General features: G+C 45.1%; 1 protein-coding gene across 1 annotated transcript in view; it reads right to left on the bottom strand.

Moving 5' to 3' along the window:
- The window catches only part of KSR2 (kinase suppressor of ras 2), a 439,551-nt gene extending 419,999 nt beyond the window's left edge, over window positions 1–19,552 (bottom strand). Inside the window, exon 1 of the mRNA XM_052655174.1 lies at window positions 19,373–19,552. Coding sequence (XP_052511134.1) covers window positions 19,373–19,552 — 180 coding nt within the window. The remainder of the gene's footprint in view (window positions 1–19,372) is intronic.
- Between the last annotated feature and the right edge of the window lie 1,258 nt (window positions 19,553–20,810).

Here is a 20,810-nt window from a genome sequence, read left to right as displayed (position 1 = left end):
CCAGCTTCTCAGACCTGTAGCATGCTGCTAATGAATTTTTCATAACTCTGTAGAGATGTTTTCTGCTTTGCTGTTAATAATAAACCACAAAGCATGGGATTGAAAATGTATTTCCATTTTGCCAACTCTCTCTCTCCTGGCTTTATTTTCCCTCCCTCCAGGTCACCCTTCTCAAGGTCTTGCCCATCAATTATTATTATGGAATGCCTTGTATTTGTCATGGTGTTAAAGAACTTGTCCCCACCTTCAGTTCAGTCACTCAGTCATGTCCGACTCTTTGCGACCCCATGAACCACAGCATGCCAGCCCTCCCTGTCCATCACCAACTCCCGGAGTTCACTCAGACTCACGTCCATCGAGTCCGTGATGCCATCCAACCATTTCATCCTCTGTCATCCCCTTCTCCTCCTGCCCCCAATTCCTCCCAGCATCAGAGTCTTTTCCAATGAGTCAACTCTTCGCATGAGGTGGCCAAAGTTCTGGAGTTTCAGCTTTAGCATCATTCCTTCCAAAGAACACCCAGGGCTGATCTCCTTTAGGATGGACTGGTTGGATCTCCTTACAGTCCAAGGGACTCTCAAGAGTCTTCTTCAACACCACAGTTCAAAAGCATCAATTCTTCGGTGCTCAGCTTTCTTCACAGTCCAACTCTCACATCCATACATGACCACTGGAAAAACCATAGCCTTGACTAGACGGACCTTTTTGACAAAGTAATGTCTCTGCTTTTGAATATGCTGTCTAGGTTGGTCATAACTTTCCTTCCAAGGAGTAAGCATCTTTTAATTTCATGGCTGCAGTCACCATCTGCAGTGATTTTGGAGCCCCCAAAAATAAAGTCTGACACTGTTTCTACTGTTTCCCCATCTATTTCCCATGAAGTGATGGGACCAGATGCCATGATCTTCATTTTCTGAATGTTGAGCTTTGAGCCAACTTTTTCACTCTCTTCTTTCACTTTCATCAAGAGGCTTTTTAGTTCTTCTTCACTTTCTGCCATAAGGGTGGTGTCATCTGCATATCTGAGGTTATTGATATTTCTCCCGGCAATCTTGATTCCAGCTTGTGCTTCTTCCAGCCCAGCATTTCTCATGATGTATTCTGCATATAAGTTAAATAAGCAGGGTGACAATATACAGCCTTGACATACTCCTTTTCCTATTTGGAACCAGTCTGTTGTTCCATGTCCAGTTCTAACTGTTGCTTCCTGACCTGCATACAGATTTCTCAAGAGGCAGGTCAGGTACCAATAAACTCATGTGAAGCTTTCAAGTCATACTTGAGAAGTGATGATCATACATTAGAGAGCTTGATTCAATTTGGCAAATGAGATGCCTCACTTTTCTATAATGAGGAGATGAAGTCGGAAGAAGATGTGAAGGAACTCAGTTTAGAGAAAGGAAAGCAAGCTGTCCCATCCCTTTGCCTTCCAATGGGCCTGAAGCACTTGGCGTGCCAGCCATGCTGGGCTCCATCGGGTCCCTCAGAAGCCCCAGACTGGCTCCTACCTCTAGGTTTTTTGCACACACTTTCCCTCTCCCTGGAAGAGCTTTTCCTCAACTCAAGTTAACTCCATGGCCCTTCATGTCTTAGCTGTAGCATCACATCACTAGATCCATGAGGCAATATATTCCAGGTCCCAGTACTTAGAACATTGCCTTATGTGCTGTATATAAATACATACATCCTAAGCCCCATATGGGCAAGACTTTGTAAGTCTTGCCAGTCTCCTTTGTATGTCTAATGCATTTGACACAAAATGGAATGAATGAATGAATAAGTGAGTGAGTGAATGTTGAAACTAATCAACCAGGTCACCTTTCAGAACAGACATTGGAAATGGCTGAACACTTATCCCAACATCAAACCTACGACTCTACTCCTCAAGTTTCCTCTTTGACACACTGCCCAGAGCACTGTCAGGATCATCTGCAATGGCAAAATGGCCTGTCTGAGGGTGGACTTGCCTATTTTTTCTGTTTGTTTGTTTTAAATAGACAAAGATCATCGAGAATCAATCAAGCCAAGTTAAGATGGTAGCTTTCCATTTTGAAGGCTATTATTTAAGGTCAAGAGAAAATAGAGACTTGTTTTCTTGTAACGTGACTCTGAAGACAGTTTTCAAGAAGGTCTTAAGTTATGCCAGCAGAGCTGGGGCAAGACAGCACTGATTATTTGTACCTTCCTTTTCCTTACCCAACATTAAGTATACTAAGAGAGAGGATGGTGAGGTTCTTTTAAAAAAGTATTTATTTTTAAAATTAATTTATTATTCTTATTATTTTATTTACTTTGGCCATGCCATAAGGCATGCGGGATCTTAGTTCCCCAACTAGGGATCAAACCCGTGCCCCCTGATTATGCAGTCTTACTGGATCACCAGGGAAGTCTCTGGTGAGGTTCTTGATCAGATAATCATTAGTCAGTGTCTGCTTTTTACTTACAGTTTTGATTTCTGAGTTCTGCTGGAAAATGGAAATTCCATGATAAAATGAGGCTTACATCCAATACACTGACAACTCTGACATCTGTAAACATGACATACGCTCTCCAGTTCATCATGGCCCTTATGTCTCCTCCCAAGTATCCAGCCCCTGGCCTGTTTTCCTTCTGTGGGTTCCCTGTCTGGTTCCAGAAAACAACTGACTGTGTGATCCCCTGAAATCAGATGACCTCATCTGTAAAACTCATGTCCCTTTCTGAAATCATTTCAGAAAAATTTCATCTTAAATTAGGTGTCCTAGCTATTAACATGATTATAACTGCATTTATTTCAACTGAAAGTATGTATTTTTAAAAACCAAGCCTGCCTCAAGTTTCTTAGCTCATCACAAGCGGATTCACAGAGGCAGTAAAGTGACTTTACATATATATTCTATTAAGTTACAGATTTGCTAGTAACATTTGCCTCTCACAGTTGTCATTCCTGGAGATGTGAAACAATTTAAACTCTACTCTCATAAACTTTGAGAGCTTTATAAATGGACAGTCTTTCTAAAGGACCATGGTCATACATGAGAAGAAGCCTTATAAGCACACAGTAATTCTACTTCTAGGCATATTTCTTAAGATGCTTATAAAGATTTCATTTCAAAAGTAGTCACTAAGGCTGTGTTTATGAGAGCAAGAAACCAGAAATAAATCTAACTCACTAAAGGGGGTTGTTTAACTCAATTATGCTACATCTTTATGCTGGAGTGTTACCAGCCATTTGAATTGCTATTAGAAAAAAATGGATTTGGCAGGGAAAGACATTCATGTCTTAAGTCAAATTTTAAGAGGAAAAAGAAATAAATAGGAGAACATTATGAAATAAATAAAATATAGTTGTTCATAAAAGTCATATGAAAGTACACATATGCATGCAGGAAAATCTGTAAGGCTCTATAACAAGATATTAGCAGTGCTGATCTGTGGATGGTGGGATTATAAGTGTGCTCATTTTTCTTTTTTATTAAATGCACATTCTCTTTTTTTCCTTGGGTGAATATACTTTGCTTTAATGGCTATAAATGTCTTTTAAATCACTATTTTATTTAATGAGTTCCATTTCTGAAGTCAGTGTGAACGACTCATAACCTGGCATACGTAACCTGAAGAGCCACAGAAGCACCTGCAAGAGCTCCAGGGAAATGTCCCAGAGACCATCGTGTACAATCACAGAGGGTATGGAAGGGACTTCCAGCTCCAGAGTTCCTAACTCTGTGCCAGCTTGAACCTGGGGGCATCTTTCTTTCATTTGTAGCAGAAGCAAAACAGTTTTCTCCCCCAAACAGCCCCGTCCTCTTAGGCAAACAAACATTCACAGCAGCACTAGTCACAAATAGTCATAAGGTAGAGACAACTCAAATGCTGACTGATGGATGGATAAACAAAATGGGCAGATCCATACAATGGAATACTATTCAGCCATAAAAAGGAATGAAGTACTGGCACATGTCACCCCATGGATCGACCTTGAGGATGTTGTGTTACGTGAAAGAAGCCATGCATAAGAGGCTGAGTACTGTATGATTTCATTTATATGAAATACCCAGAAGAGGAAAAAAACATACCAAAAATAGATGAAAGGTTGCCAGGGGAAGGAGGATAGGAAAATTGGGATGGACTGCTAACAAGTACAAGGTTTAGTTTTAGTTTTCTTGGTTGTTGAGTTTTTTGTTTTTGTTTTTTTGCATGTGTGGTGATAGAGATGTTCTAAAGTTAGATGGGGTCAATGGTTGCACAACACTGCACACATACGAAAAGTCATTCAATTGTATACTTTAGGAGCATTTAAATGGTGACTTTTTGTTATGCATATTTTACCTCAATTTTTAAAAACCTAGAAAAAGAAAAGCTGGGGTGGCTACATCAATATCAGAGAAATAGTTTTCAGAGCATGGAAAATTATCAGGATAAAAAGTAACTTTACATAATGCTGAAGGGTGAAGTCACCAAGAAAACAACTGTCCCACATTTGTATAAACTTAAAAACAGCTCAAAATACATAAAAACCAAAACTGATGGAACTACAAGGAGAAATGGAGAAATCCACATTTAGAGTAGGAGATACCAACACAGATTACCTCTGTGTAATCAATAAAACTTAAGAGAAAACCTGCAAGGATATAGAGGACTTAGTACCATCAACCAACTGGACCTAACTGATATTTATATAATACTGCACCTATCGACACCAGAATTCACATTCTTTTCAAGTGCACCCATTAGCTTCACCAAGAGAGAATATATTCTAAGTGACAAAATAAACCTTAAACACTTTAAAAGAATCAATATAATATGTGTTCACTCATCATAACTGAACTATTAAAAGAAGTCAGTAACAGAAAAATAACGGGAAACATCCACGGTACTTGGAAATTAAATGACACACTCCTAAAGAACATAGGCATCAAAGAGAAAGCTTCAAAACAAACTATAAAATAGGTGCACTAAAGGGAAATGAAAATATGACATACCAAAACTTGTGGGATGTAGTTAAAGTAACGCTTACATTAGTAAAGGAAAAAGGTCTCAACTCAACAAAGTGTCCACCTCAAGAAACAGAATAAAGAGGCACAAAATAAACCCAAAGCAAGCAGGAGAAAGGAAATAATAATAATAATAAGAACAAAAAATGAATAAAATTAAAAACAGAAAAACAATAGAGAAAATAAATGAAGCTAAAAATTGGTTCTCTGAAAATAAAACTAAAATTAATAAATCTCTAGCCAGACTAACACAGAATAGAAGAGAAAGAACATACATTACCAACGTTAGGAATGTAAGACCTCACTAAAAGAATAATAGGGAAATACTACGAGCAACTCTCTGGATGTAAATTCAGCAATTTAGAAAAATTGTACCAGTTCCTTCAGATCCACAAACTACTAAAATTCACCCAAGAATAAATTAAAGAAACTGAAGTTGTAGTTAAAAATCTTCTACAAAAAACTGAAATTAAGTCTCTACTCCACATAGTTTCACTGGTGAATTCTACCAGCATCTAAAGATGCTGCTGCTGCTGCTGCTAAGTTGCTTCAGTCGTATCCGACTCTGTGCGACCCCATAGACGGCAGCCCACCAGGCTCTGCCGTCCCTGGGATTCTCCAGGCAAGAACACTGGGGTGGGTTGCCATTTCCTTCTCCAAAGCATGAAAGTGAAAAGTCGCAACCCCATGGACTGCAGCCTACCAGGCTCCTCCATCCATGAGATTTTTCAGGCAGGAGTACTGGAGTGGGTTGGCATTGCCTTCTCCAATCCAAAGATGAAATAACACCAATTCTCCACAATCTCTTCCAGAAAAGAGAAGTAGAGGAAACAATTCCCAACTCATGTTATGAGGTCAGTATTACCCTGATAATTAAATAAAGATGGTACAAAAAAGGAAACCACAGACAATATCCCTTATGAAGAAAGACACAGAAAACCCTCAATAAAATACTAAGGAATCAAATCCAGCAACATATTAAAATAATAGTATAGCAACATATTAAAAGGATAATATGGCTTTGGGGGTTTATCACAATGTACTGTTTATCCCAGTCAGATAAGCATAACAATATAAAAAGTGGCAACTAACTTTGCTCTGCTGCTGCTAAGTCGCTTCAGTCGTGTCCGACTCTGTGTGACCCCATAGACGGCAGCCCACCAGGCTCCGCCGTCCCTGGGATTCTCCAGGCAAGAACACTGGAGTGGGTTGCCATTTCCTTCTCCAATGCGTGAAAGTGAAAAGTGAAAGTGAAGTTGCTCAGTCGTGTCCGACCCTTAGCGACCCCATGGACTGCAGCCCGCCAGGCTCCTCCATCCATGGGACTTTCCAGGCAAGAGTACTGGAGTGGGGTGCCATTGCCTTCTCCGAACTTTGCTCTACCTCCTACCTAATAATAATAATAACAAATGTCCATATAGTCAAAGCTATGGTTTTTCCAGTAGTTAGAAGGTAAAGAATCTGCCTGCAATGCAGGAAACCCGGGTTTAATCCCTGGGTTGGGAAGATCCCCTGGAGAAAGAAATGGCAACCCACTCCAGTACTCTTACCTGGAGAATTCCAAGGACAGAGGAGCCTGGTTGGCCACAGTCCATGGGATAGCAAAGAGTCAGACACGACTGAGCGACTAATACTAACACTTCTACAATGTGAGAGTTGGACCATAAAGAAGGCTTGAGAGCAAAAGAATTTATGTTTTTCAAACTGTAGAGTTGGAGAAGACTCTTGAGAGTCCCTTAGACAGCAAGATCCAACCAGTCAGTCTTAAAGGAAATCAACCCTAAATATTTATTGGAAGGACTGATGCTGAAGCTGAAGCTCCAATACTTTGGCCACCTGATACAAAGAGCTGACTCACTGGAAAAGACCCTGATGCTGGGAAAGATTGAAGGCAGGAGAAGAGGATGACAGAGGACAGGAAGATTGGATGGCTTCATCAACTCAATAGACACGAGTTTGAACAAACTCCAGGAGACAGTGAAGGACAGGGAAACTGGGCATGCTGCAGTCTGTGGGGTCACAAAAAGTCAGATAATACAACTGAATGACTAAACGACAACAATAGAAACAAAGCCCCTGGATGGGTTCTTTTTTATACCTGATGAGTTCTTTATTATACCTATTAGTCTCATTGCTCAAGTCCAGGCTGCCCAACACTGCCCAAGGCACCATGCCAGTGCCTTTGTGGATGGGCACAAAGAGATATATTCGTGACAATTTCTGATTGGTGCGATACTCTGGGTAGAATTGGTGCACAGGCAAAGGAAATGTCGCCATCAATAGTGACCCCAGAATCCAGAATTCTGTAAGAATAGAACCCACACAGGACAAAGCAGGGAGGCAGTGGCTGCAAAATTTGGGTTGGAGACTTGTCAGAAATCTGTGGACGCAGCTATCTCTTGTCTCTACCTGGCGGGTTCCAGATCTAAATGCAAACACTTCTTGAGACTTCTTCAGCCAAAGGAAGGACTGACTTTTCCTCAGAGAGTAGAACCAAGGACAGAAGTCATCAGAGAGCAGATACAGGTATACATAAAGAGGATAATTCTAACCTTTATAACTCACCCATATCAAAAGGCTGACTTATAAAAGGGCTTGAATAGACATTTCTCCCAAGAGGATATACAAATGGTCAATCAGCACATGAAAAGATGCCTAATTCATTAGTCACTGTGTGTGCTGTGCTAAGCCACTTCGGTTGTGTCTGACTCTTTGAGACCCTATGAACTATAGCCTGCCTGGCTCCAGTGTCCATGGGATTCTCCAGGCAAGAACACTGGAGTGGGCCATTTCCTTCTCCAATGCAGATTCCCTCCTCCAGGGGATCTTCCCAACCCAGGGACAGAACCCATGTCTCTCATCCACATTGGCAGGCAGGTTCTTTACCACTATCGCCACCTAGGAAATGCAAATAGTCAGTAGGGAAATGCAAATCAAAACCACATTCAAAAAATCAGAAAATCGTAGGTTTTGCCAAGGAGGTAGAGAAATTGGAACCCTGGGGCATTGCTGGTGGAAACAGAAAATGGTACAGTCACTGTGGAAAACAGTATGATGGTTTCTCAAAATATTTCACACAGAAATAGCATATGACCCAGCAATTCCACTCTAGATATATGACCCCAAAGAATTCAAAGCAGGGACCCAAACAGATACTCGTAAAATAGTGTTCACGGCAGCATTATTCACAATAGTCAAAAGATGAAAATAACTCAAGGTCTATCAACACAGGACAGATAAAGAAAACATAGACTATCCATACAATGCAATATTATTCAGCCATAAAAAGGAATGAAACACTGGTATATATACTATAACATGAATGAACCTTAGAAATATTATGCTATATGAAGAAAGCGGGACACGAAGGACACACAGTGTACAATTCAATTTACATGAGATAACTAGTCAAATTCCTAGAGAGAGAAAATAGAATAGAGGTGATCATGTGGCTGGGGGCAGGTACAGAAAGGATACAGAATTTTTATTTGGAGTGATGAAAAAGTTATGCAGATGGATGGTGATGATGGTTGCATAACACTGTGAATGTCCTTAATGCCACTGAACTGTACATTTAAAAACAGTTAAAATGGTAAATTTCAGGTGATATATATATATATATATATATATATATATATAACCACAATTTTTAAAAAACGAAAAAATTTTAAAAGGCAGCTTTGTGAAGTAGTGCTTGCCCCAAATCACCTAGCCAAAGCTGGACATGGGCAGGATGTGGGCCCACACAACCTCTAGGGTCCTCTAACCTTGAGAGAACACACTTTTCAAGCCCTTGGAGATCGCAGTTTCTGACTCTTATCTTTGCCTCACAAGCTTGAGACAAGTTCAAGAGTAGTAAGGCCCAGCCCCATAACTGGTATTTTGTTATCCAACTCGGAGTTATGATGAGCACGTGGTTTAAAGACTAAAGCCTGCCAGGCACTGATGTGAAGTGAGTCATCTGTGAGCAAATTCAAAGATGCAGTCCTGGTATAAGAATCTTGATTGCTTATGTCACCTGCAGCCCAGCAGGTATGCCATTATCCCATAGAAGGCTTCCATGGGCTTCTCCTTTTCACGTCTTGCTGTGTTAGTCCCTGCCTCTCACACACCGCGGCCTCAGTGATCAATGACTGACTAAATGAAACTCCCCATCAACTACCCAGGGCTGAAGCATCTCACCTCCCCGTGACCATCTACAGAGGGTATGATCATCAAAACCTCTGAAGCTAGTAAGCATTTGCCGTGTGCCAGGCACTTAACACAGCTTTGTAATACATGAGTCCACTGAATCACCATAACAACCCCATGTCAAACTGTCCCGATTTTATGAGCAAGAAAACTGAGGCTCAGCAAGGAGAGCTCATTGACCCTCAGGTTACTGAGCTAGTAAATCCTGAACTCAGACTGGGATCCAAGCAGTCTTACTGCAGAGCCCAAGCCTTCCCAACTACTTAGCTCTACTGCTTCGAGCACTGACCCAAATTTCCAAGGACTAATTATGCTATAATTTTTGAGACTTCATCTCATTTTTCTCTCCTAGTCCAGGGAAATCGAAGGCATCCATCTTTGGAATGCATCCATGGCTTTAATCAATGGCTGCCTAGTAACTCGAGGGGGCCCATGCTTTCAGTCTTTATCAAGAACAAGCTTTCCATTATGACAAAACACAGAAAGAAAGAAAGTGAAAGTGTTAGTCGCTCAGTCATGTCTATTCTTTGCAACCTTGTGGACTCCTTTGTGCATGGGATTCTCCAAGCAAGAAAACTAGAGTGGGTTACCATGCCCTTCTCTAGGGGATTTTCCTGACCCAGGGACCAAACCGGGGTCTCCTGCATTGTAGTCAGATTCTTTACCATCTGAGCCACCAGGGAAGCCTGAAATCACCTCAACGCTCAAGAGCAGCACTGAGCAACTGAGATACACTTTGAGCTGCCTGTATCATTTAAAATGTTCTAATAGCCTCAGGAAAAAAATAAGATGCAGATGAAATTAATTTTAACATAGTTTATTTAACCCAATATGTCTAAAATAGTATAATTTCAACATGTTGTCAATATAAAAAAAAAATCAATGAGCTATTTCACATTCTATTCTTCATTCTAAGAGTTTGGGATCTGGTGCGTATTTCACAGGGGCTTCCCCGGTGGCTCGGGCTTCCCTGGTGGCTCAGAGGTTAAAGCGTCTGCCTGCAGTGCGGGAGACCAGCGTTCTATCCCTGGGTTGGGAAGATCCCCCGGAGAAGGAAGTGGCAACCCACTCCAGTATTCTTGCCTGGAGAATCCCATGGAGGGAGGAGCCTGGTAGGCTACAGTCCACGGGGTTGCAGAGTCAGACATGACTGAGCTACTTCACTTTCACTTTCCTCGGTGGCTCAGTGGTAAAGAATCTGCCGCAATACAGGAGCCGTAGGAGATGCAAGTTGGATCCCTGGGTCGGGAAGATGCCCTGGAGCACGGCATGGCAACCTGCTCCAGTCTTCTTGCCTGGGAATACCATTGATAGAGGAACCTGGCGGGCTACAGTCCATAGGGTCGCAAAGAGTCAGACACGACTGGAGCGACTTGGCATGCACATAGCACATGTATTTTACAACTATAGCACATTTCAATTAGAACTCGCCACATTTCAACTGATCAATAGCCAAAGTGGCCAATGGCTGGACCTTTCAGATCTACAATCCTCTTCTCATCTTTCCTTTTCTCTGTGAATGCCCTACTTTGTCTCCATCAATTCTGCATTTCTCTTCCGTCGTCATCTGGAATGGTCACTGATGGGAGCGTGTGAGTGGTGGAGTATTCCATCCTCACCTTTCTCATGAATCCCCCAGCTCCCATCTCAGATCACACTGCTCTGATTGTCTGTCCTTCCTCCTTCACCTGCACTTGCCCTCAGCTTTGCTTTCTTTGCTTCCAGGTCAGGCCCTCTTTGGGACTCCAGGAAGAAGCTGTCAAGCTCTTCCCAGACCCAAGGCTCCCTGAATTTGCAGGATTGGGGTCAGATCAGTGACTCCAAACCTCAGGCAACTGGCTTGTAAAACAGGAACAACTATAGTTATGGTCACTCCCCACTGGAGAGACCTTCCAAGGGTCACAGAAACCCTGCCAAAGAAAATCAGGCTTTTTTCTCCTCTCCCATGTTTGCCCCTTTTCCCTCCCCACCCCTCATCTTCTCCTTCCTCCTTCCTGGCTGCCATGTCCCCCTTGGTTTCCTTGGCTTTTGAGTACCTTCCATTGCCCAGCTCCAGAGCAGCAAGGAGGAAGCCCCAGTCCCGCAGATAGAGCCTGGTGCGGATGGCTGGAAGAGAGCCCAGAAAACCAGCCATCCTCAGGGAGAGGAGGAAGACTCCTCAGTTTCTACCCACTGGAGGAAGGATTAGAGCTCCCTAGTAGAACCCACTCCCAAACCCCAGAGCATCCACAGAGAACCCTTCAGAAATACCTCTTGTCACTGACTCAGACTTTGGGACCACACTCCACCCATGTCTCTATGAGAAAAAGGCAGAGCTGGGTCACTGCAGGCTGGCCACTGTCTGTGGAAAAACCACGTGCTCCTCTTGTCTACGCAGGTTCCCAGGTCCTTCTCAACCAGAAACTGGAAAGATGAAATCCTGGCCTAAGACAACTGCCTCCTTAAACCCAAGCTCTTGGTCATCAAAATACAGGCAACCAAGAACCAAAACAAAACATAAATCCAGACTAAGGATATGGAAAAGCAGGTCCTTTCCCAAACTGTAAATAAAAGGTAATGTGGCAAGACCTATTAAATGTCCAGAAACTTTGCATATTGCCAGATCCAGCAATTCTACTTCGAGAAATCAAAGACAAGCATTACTACAGGCCATGAGGATGTCTACCACAGTATTATTTATAATAGTAGAAAATGGTAAATATATACAACTGACAGAATTACATTAAATAAGTTAAATAAATTTTGGTATATTCATATAACACTATACAACCATTAAAAATATTGTTTAATAAGATGAAAAGATATTCTTGACATATTAAGTGAACTTTATATATCCAGTCTTCCTCAAATCTCCAGGCTCACAAACCCAACTGTCTACTTCACAAACATTAAATGTCTAAACAGGACTGAATCGTCAAGCCCAATCTGATGCACCCCCAGTCTTCACACTTCAAATAATGGCACCGCCATTCACTTAGTTCTTAGGCCAAACACCTAAGAATAAACTCAGTTCTTTATTTTCCTTCGCTCCTCACATGGATTCATGAGCACCTCTCATGCCCGTGAACTTCTGAGTCCAGCTACTTGCTCCATCTCCTCATCATCACTTGAATCAAAAGGACCATCATTCCTGGCTTTGACTCCCACACTAGCCTGTCAGTTTGTTTCCCTGCTCCCAGTCTTATGCCCCTATCAACTATTTTCCCTGCAGCAATCAAAAGGATCTTTTAAATAAGTCAGTCCCCCACCCTTTTCACAGTTAGAACAAAATCCAAGTATCTTAGCCAAGCCCTCCATGACCAGGGCCCCGTGTCTTCCTCCTACTGTGCGCCTCATCCCTTCCCCACTCACTCTGCTCCAAATACAGTGGCCCCCATGCTGTTCTCAGAATATGTGGAATGTATTCCCACCCAAGAACTCTGTCCCTGCTATTCCCTCTGCCTGGTACACTCCCCACATATTTCATGTTTTGCTCCCTCACATCTGTGAGATCTCCCCAAGGGGGAGGGCCTTTGCTGATCATCCCATACCCCTCTCTCTCTTTCCTATGCTCTTTTGGGTTTATTTGGGAATTTTTCCATGTGGTTCAGTTACATCAGATTGTTCACTAGTCCCCAAAGAACCACACCTGCCAAATCCATACCCTTGAATACTAACTCCCACACAGACCACGGGCTCAACTACACAATTTGCTTTGGCCAATGGGACATTAGCAAAGGTTACAGAAGCAGAGGCTGAAAGTGGGCTATGAATTAGAGCCGGCCTTCTTGGAACACTTGCTGCTGCCACCATGTAAGAAACCTGGATGACACTATAAATCAACTATACCTCAATTTTAAGGAGACAGAATAGAAGGAAGGAAAGAAGGAATCTGGGGTGTCCTGCTGGAAAGGCCATGTGGAAGAGAAGTGAGGTGCCTCAGCCAACCACTAGCCAACCATCAGCCACGGGAGTCCACACTGGACCATTCAGTCTCAATGGACCCACCCGATAACCACAACTACACAAGTGGCCCAGGCAAGATCAGCAGAACTGGCCGGCTGAGTCCAGTCCCAACTGCAGACTTGTAAGCAGATAAATAACTAAGTCCTGGGTTGGCTAGTTTTAGAGCAGTAGATTACTATTACACTAGCTTCTCATTAGCTGTGGCAGAGAACTACCAGCTCTTCAGTCAGTTTGGGCCCACTTCACCATCCTGTTGGCAATGTTGTGACTAAATTCTAGCCAAAAGAATGCAAACAGAACTGATGAGGGCACGTTCAGGGGTGAGGCTTTTAAGAGGCTTTGTTTTCTCCACACTTTTGTCCCTTTCTGGATGCAAACAAATGACAATGTTGCAGAATGGAAGGGGCCTGGACCATGAGAGAAACACCGCCCAACCAAGAGAGCAAGAGTAAGACTTCTACTCTACTGGAGCCATTACACATTTGGGGATCTATATAGCTTCTCCTAACTAATACACAACTGAGATTCTCTGTCCACTTGCTTATTGTCTGTCTGCCCCAACCCCACCTTGACATTCACCCATAAATGTAAGCACCGTGAGAGCAGGGGCCTCACCTGCCTTATTTACCACTGTGTTTCTAGTGCATAAAACAACTCTGGGCACACGGTGAGTGTTCACTAAGTATCTACACCTGTCAGAAATTAAATATGGCCAGAGGGGCTTTGCAGCTCCTCCCACTTAGTGGCAGAGTCTCTTTCCCCAACATCTAAATTCAGGCTGGCATGTGACTTGTGCCAACACATAAAAGGCAATGAAAGTGACATTGTGTCACTTCTGAATCTCAAGACCCTTGCAACTTTCCCTGTGACCCTCTTGGAATACTGGGACCATGTAGAAACCCAGGTGATCCCACTGGAGAGTCCACATGGAAGGAAAGGCTCAGCTCTCTCAGCAGCCAGTGCATCTGCCAGCTGAATGTGGCCACACGGTAAGTCCAGGCCAGACCAGCAGAACTGCCCAGCTGATCCCAACCCACAGAATCACTGAAAATAATGGGATATTGTCTGAGGTCCAGTTTCCCAAACATAATTAAGTCTAGGTACCTACCCCACTCCAGTACTCTTGCCTGGAAAGTCCCATGGATGGAGGAGCCTGGTGGACTGCAGTCCATGGGGTCGCTAACAGTCAGACACAACTGAGCGACTTCACTTTCACTTTTTACTTTCATGCATTGGAGAAGGAAATGGCAACCCACTCCAGTGTTCTTGTCTGGAGAATCCCAGGGACGGGGGAGCCTGGTGGGCTGCCGTCTATGGGGTCACACAGAGTCGGACATGACTGCAGCAACTTAGCAGCAGCAGCAGCATGGTCTCTCTAACCATTATTAATAATTGAGATAGAACAGATTAAAAACAAGTAATTGATAAGTGATGGCTAGAATGCTCTTGCTGTATAAGGAGATTCTGTTACTTACTTATCCCCCAACCCAATCCTTGATACCTCCCTCCTCTTATAATTTAACCAAAATAGAACCCAACTCAGGACCATTGGAGAAGGAAATGGCAACCCACTCCAGTGTTCTTGCCTGGAGAATCCCAGGGATGGGAGAGCCTGGTGGGCTGCTGTCTATGGGATCTCACAGTCAGACATGACTGAAGTGACTTAGCAGCAGCAGCAGCAGCAGGACCACCCACACCTGGCCATTGCCCACCAGTCCTAGGGCCACTCAGTCATCTTTCAGATGGTCTCTGTGCCCCCAGGTTCTTTCTCACCTCATCTACCCTAAAGATCAAGGATCAGCAAACTACAGCCCATGGGCCAAATCTGACCACCACCCATTTTTGTAAGGCTTGACCTGAACCCTAAGAAAACATTTTTAATGTCAAAAAAAAATGAGAAGGAAAATAATATTTCATGATATGTGAAAATTATATCAAATTCAAGGTTCAGGGTCCCTAGGTGATTTTTTATAAGAACACGTTTATTTCTGGATTGTCCATGGCTACTGCAAGCTACAGCAGCAGAGCTGAGTGGTTGCAATGAAAACCTCATGGCTCACAAAGCATTAACAACTTACTATCCCTTCACAGGAAAAGCCGGCTGGTCCCTCCTGTTAGTCCCGCCTGCCACTGGACTAAACTTTAAGCAACTTTTTAACTGTATTCATTCCAAAACCTTTACAGATTTCTACCTCCTCCCTCAAAGAGATAAAAACTTTATTGGTCTGACTTCCCGGTCCTAAGGCAGACCCCAGGAGGTTGTGACCTGAATTCGTTTCCTACGACACTCCCAGGTACTCATCATTCTGGGCCAAACCGTTTGTAAGCTGCCCCTTGAAGGCAGGACAGTGCCTCTATCGTTTGTTGTTCTAGCCCAGAACGCTCCCGTGGCCCGCTGCAATTTAAACCCTCTCCATCCTTCTCTCCACTCAGAGTCGCAGCTCTTTAGCCAAGAATGCTCCCCTAACCACTCTGCCCCATGTTTCCCTGGGTGAATTCTGTGGAACATCAAGCCCAAAAGACATCTTTGGAAAAAGACGTCTGCAGATGTTCACCTTCCTTGGAGTCACAGTGTACAAATATGGTATATTAAAGGCTCTGAGAAGTCCTGCAGATAGAAAGATACCTTTCTATCTCTTTTGCTGAACTCAGCCTTTCCCCAATGAGTAAACTATGGGATTTATTTTGTCTACAGAATACTTGTTGACCACCAACATCTAGTACAGTGGCTGGAATTCAGCACTTGTTGAAAAAATGACTAATGTTGACATCCCACAGAACTAGCGTTCCACAAAACATACTTTGGAAATGCTGCTTGAGCTCCTTCTGCTGTCCCTCTTATCTGAGCTGTTCCCTCCAACGTCATCTACTCCACACCACGTGATGATCATCATCACCATCAAAGGAGCAAGCATTGCCTACAGACAGTGTTAGACCCTTGAAAATGTCATCTCTTTTCATCCTTACAACCACCTCTGAGGTAGGTAATGTTATTCTTCCACTGCTATTTTGCCAAAAATGAAACCATGGGTCAGAAAACTTAAATCACTAGGCCAAGATAAAGTAAGTGGAAAAGCAAGAACACGAGACTGCATAGGTCTAACTCCAAAGCTCATGACCTTTCTTCTCTGCCAGAGTGCCTCCTGATAATGTACTGTGGCCAGCATGGCTGGCTGTCCACCCAATATCCCTTCTAGCTCTCTTCTGCTAGCGGAACCCTGGTTTTATACACAGTAGCAACAGGTCAAACCAGGCAATGGATTGCAGCCACCTAAACCAGTCATGGCAGTGGTCCCATTGCTTCGCAGCTTGGATGAGTGATTTGACCTAGTGCTGGCCAAGAAGACATATTAAAACATTTGTGGGGTAGGGAGGAGAGGTGTTTTATAGAAGCCAAACAAAGATATGATGCCTTTATTCCCTCCCACTCACCTGGTCCCTCTCTTCCCTGCCTTGAACCTGGGTGTAATGGTGAAAGCTTCAGCAGCCATCTTGAAACTGTAAGATAGAGGCCATGAGAATTCACAAAGATATCAGTCCTGATGTTATTAAGTCACTGACCCAACTCAAGCAGCTATATACCTCCAGATTTCTTGTTACTTAAGAGAAAGAAACCATTATTTGCTCTACCAGGCCGGTTGGGTTTCCTGTTTTACGCAGCTGAACACATTTCTAATGGATGCAGATGCAGTCTCCCATATCACTTACTGTTGAACTTAATCATTATCTCACACGTACGTTATTACTCGTCTCTCTCATCATAAAGTATGCTTCTTGGAGGCTAAGTCCATGTCGTACATTTTTGTTTCCACAGGGGTACAGGCAAGAATTTCAGGAATGGTCTGTTCAATTTACTGCTTTCTTTAGTGCTTGTGCGCAGAGAGAGGTCATCGTCGAATAGCTGAAATATGGCCTCTATCTCCTATTTAGTCTTTCCATGGTGTCAATCAGAAAGCGTGCATCAGAAACACCTGACTGTTTATTAAACACAGTTTACTGGGCCCCCTCCCATCCCAACTGAATTAGAATCTCTGGGGTTAAAGGCTGAGAATGGGCATTTGCAATAAGCTCCCCCAGGTGGTTTTGATACAAACAATTTGACAACTTCTGGGATTCAAAAACAACAACAACTGTGGATCCAAAACCTATGTGAGGTTTGGCAGCACCTGGCTGGACCCTAAGGCACCAGCCCTCCTCAGGGGCCCCACCTTAGCCCTGGAGATCTAGAAAGCCTAAATTGGCATAATTGCTCAAGACCCCTTCTTGGGCAATATAGATAAAGTAGTTGGCAGGCTCTGTGGCATACTGGGATTAGGAAACAAACAGACGCACTCCCAGTAATTGCCACCTCCTACCATACCAATGCCTACCTCTCCCAGTTTAAAAAGAAAACCTCTATGCAGAAAAGAAGCAATGGAATCAGTGGCCCACTGCAACAATCACCATGAGCCACAGAGCTCTCAGAGGATGAAGCATGTTGAAAAGAAAAGAAAACTAGAGAAAGTTACATACTAATACACAAGCTAGCATTTGGGACTTCTGACTCAGAGGATCAGAAGAGACCTCCGGTGGCCCTTTTGGGTTATTTCTTTATTTACAGCATGCAATTCTGAACAGAATCTTCTCTGAGGCACTGCTCAAACAGAGACGGAAGGCTGGGCCAGGGCATCCCACACTTTTTCTTCCATCGGCAGAGTCCCACCCTGCATGGCTCTCCAAAGCTCTGAGAAAGAAAATACCTGTGCCTCCCAACAGAATTCCCACGCCTCTGCTACCCCTTGACACTTATTTCATTTCTGACAGTTATTTTCCCAGGTGACAGGTGCATACAGAGACACATTCTAGGGGAGCAAATAGCATATTCAATATACATAGACACACACACACACTAACTTCCACTTTCAAACTGATGACCTTCCTGCCTGCTGACATCTGGCCAAATTTAAAACCATGGAGGAGAAAGACTTGAAAGTGAATCAGAGAGAGGTGCTCATCCATGCTGGGACAGGAGCACAAAGGCTAAAAGATTCAGTCCAGGATTGAAGAGTGCAGGCCTTGGAAACACTCGGGCTGGAACGAAGGGCCCTCCCAGCTCTGCACACGCCAGCTCCACCACAGGAGAACCACTTTCCTCTGCTCCCAGCCCATGGCCACCACCCTCAGCAAATGCCAAGTAATGGGAGTTCCCACATTTCATCAAGCCTCAAGCCATGTGTACCACCGGCCGGTTTGAGGGAGGGAGGTGAGTTAAACCCTTCAGGTGTTTGGAACAACGTGGATGCCAGGCATTTTCTAAACCTCTTGAAACCTCCTTCCTTTGACCAGATGGCCTTGGAAAGGAATAATTTCTGCCATCTTCTTTCTGAGTAACTTTGCATCCATCCTACCTCCCACCCCACCCCACCCCCCTCCCCCCCGGACAAAATTGCTTCAAACTCCCCCTCAAGTTCTGTTAGAGAGAATGTTATAACACGCCAAAGATAACTCCTCCTCCCGACCACCCTCCTTTTTTTCACCGTCCCACCAAGATTCCAGAGTATTTTCTCACACCACCTGTGTGTGCCGATCCAGGCTTTTTCTTAAAAAAAAAAAAAAAAAAGCATGCTTCAGGCCTGCAACAGCTCCCTGCATCAAAATGATTCGACTGGAAATGGGGAGCTCAACGGGGAATTCTTTTTCAGGCATCTTGCCTCCTGACATGTGTACCCCTGAAAACAAACAAACCAAATCCAAGGAGCCAAGGGTGGGGGGCGGTGGGAGGGCTGGGAAGGAGACCGAGAAAGACGAGGTCTACATTTATAGGCAGCCCCATTCCGCAAGCAAAAACCACCTTTTGACCACCTGCAGAATGCGCAAGGTCACGTGGGTTCTCTGCAGCGCCTTAATGTCTTTACCCTGCACACAAGCCCCCCGCGGCATATCAACAAATCCACAAGCGGAAAAAAGAGAGAACTCACTCCTCAGAGAGGAAGCGAACGATAACCACAGCCGCCAGAACAATAATAAAGAATAACAATTACTACTACTTCTCCCACCACCCAGCCAAGCGGCAGCCGACAGCGGTACAGTGAAGGGACATCCAAGCGCAGGGTTTGCAAGATAAATCACAGAAGATCGAAGACCGAACCGTGCCCACCTTGCAATCCTCCCACCCCCTCCACCCCACCCCCAACAAACAGAATCAAGGAAAAAGGGGATGGTGGGGGAGAAAGGGGAGGGGAGGAAGGATTGCTTTTTTTTTTTTTTCCATAGGCAACACCTACCTCCAAGGTCCGGATTTCTTTTTGTGTGAGGTCGTTGGAGGTAGCACATTTGGTCCTAAGCCCTTCCAGGTTGGAGATGCTCAGGTCTATCATGTTTTGGACCAACTCGCACTGCTGTAAGGCTTTTTGCAAACTCAGAGGCTGCTGCTCCTCGCTTTTCGTCATGTTTTCCTCATCCATCGCTTGCTCTGCAAGCCCCCTTCCCCTCCTCCTCCTCCCAGAGAGAAAAAAGGGGGGTGTGTGGGGGGGAGTAGAGGTAGTCTATCCCCTACGCCTCTCCAACCACTGCGACTTCTCAACAGTGTCTCATGAAGAAGAAACCCAACATCTCACACAGGGTTGAGGGGGTGGGGGTGGGAGGAGGGGACAAGAGCCAAAATTTATTATTTTATTTTGGGGTGTCAAGCAGACTCCATTAGAACGTCTCCCCTCTCTGAGTCTCTGGTCCCTGAGAAGAAGAGATGCTGTTTCTCAGAAGCAAACCAGGTGATGTGATGCTGTCTGTACACTTAGGGGGGGCGGGGGAGAAGGAGGAGGGGGGGAGGGAGAGGAGGAGGAGAAGGAAAATAGCGCTCACTCTTTACACACCGGCTCCGTGAAGGACAAAATTATATATTTTTGGCTGGCTGGCTTTTATGTCAAAAAAAATCTGGTTTGCCCCCCTCCCAGCTGCAGTGACACGGCATTGTCCACCGTTTGGGGTGCTTTAGCGCGTTCTCAAGATGCTGTCTGCATTGCTCCCGCGGCTGCGGCGGCGACTGCGGCTGGCTGCTGTCTCGTCCTCGCGCTGCTGCTGCTGCCGCCGCCGGGCTCCGGGGGTGACGGCTGCTGCATTCGCTCCTGCCTCGCTCCACACCGACATCTTGCCTGTCAATCACGGGGAGGGGGGAGCGAGGGAGCGCCGGCGAGGGATGGAGAGCGAGCGAGAGACCTGCAGGGGAGCGGGTTGGTGGAGAGGCGCCGTGCGCGCATCCGCCCCCGCCGGGCCCCGGCTCCTGCGCGCCAGGGACCCGCTGGAGGAGGCGGAGGTGGAGCGCGCAGGCTCGCGCACCTGGCCGGGGAAAGGGACGGCTCCCGGCGCGGGTAGGGGGAGCGGGGGGCGGGATTTCTAGGGGATGCGGAGCTCGCGTGGCAAAGTGAAATTACTACCGGGCGTGCGTGCGAGCGAGCGATCGGCAGGCGGGGGCGCGGGGGAAGCGCGCGCGGCGGCTGAGGCTGCTCCTGGGGGCGGTGGAGAAGGCAGGGAGTGTGCCAGAGCGCGGAGACTGGGCGAGGGGGCGGGGAGAGGGATTTGGTGGCCGGGCGAGGGTGGGGGACACTACTACTGCACCGCTCTCGCGAGAGGAGGCCGGCGCGCGGCTCAGCAGGTGCGCTCTGGCTGGGAGCAGGTGTGTGTCCAACTTTAAACCCCATAGTGCGTGCTGGAAAAACGTCAGCG

The sequence above is a fragment of the Budorcas taxicolor genome, chromosome 17 (genome assembly GCF_023091745.1).
Source record: "Budorcas taxicolor isolate Tak-1 chromosome 17, Takin1.1, whole genome shotgun sequence".
NCBI classification, from domain to species: domain Eukaryota; kingdom Metazoa; phylum Chordata; class Mammalia; order Artiodactyla; family Bovidae; genus Budorcas; species Budorcas taxicolor.
The sequence above is the reverse complement of the archived record's forward strand: the minus strand, read 5'-3'. Positions and strand labels throughout refer to the sequence as shown.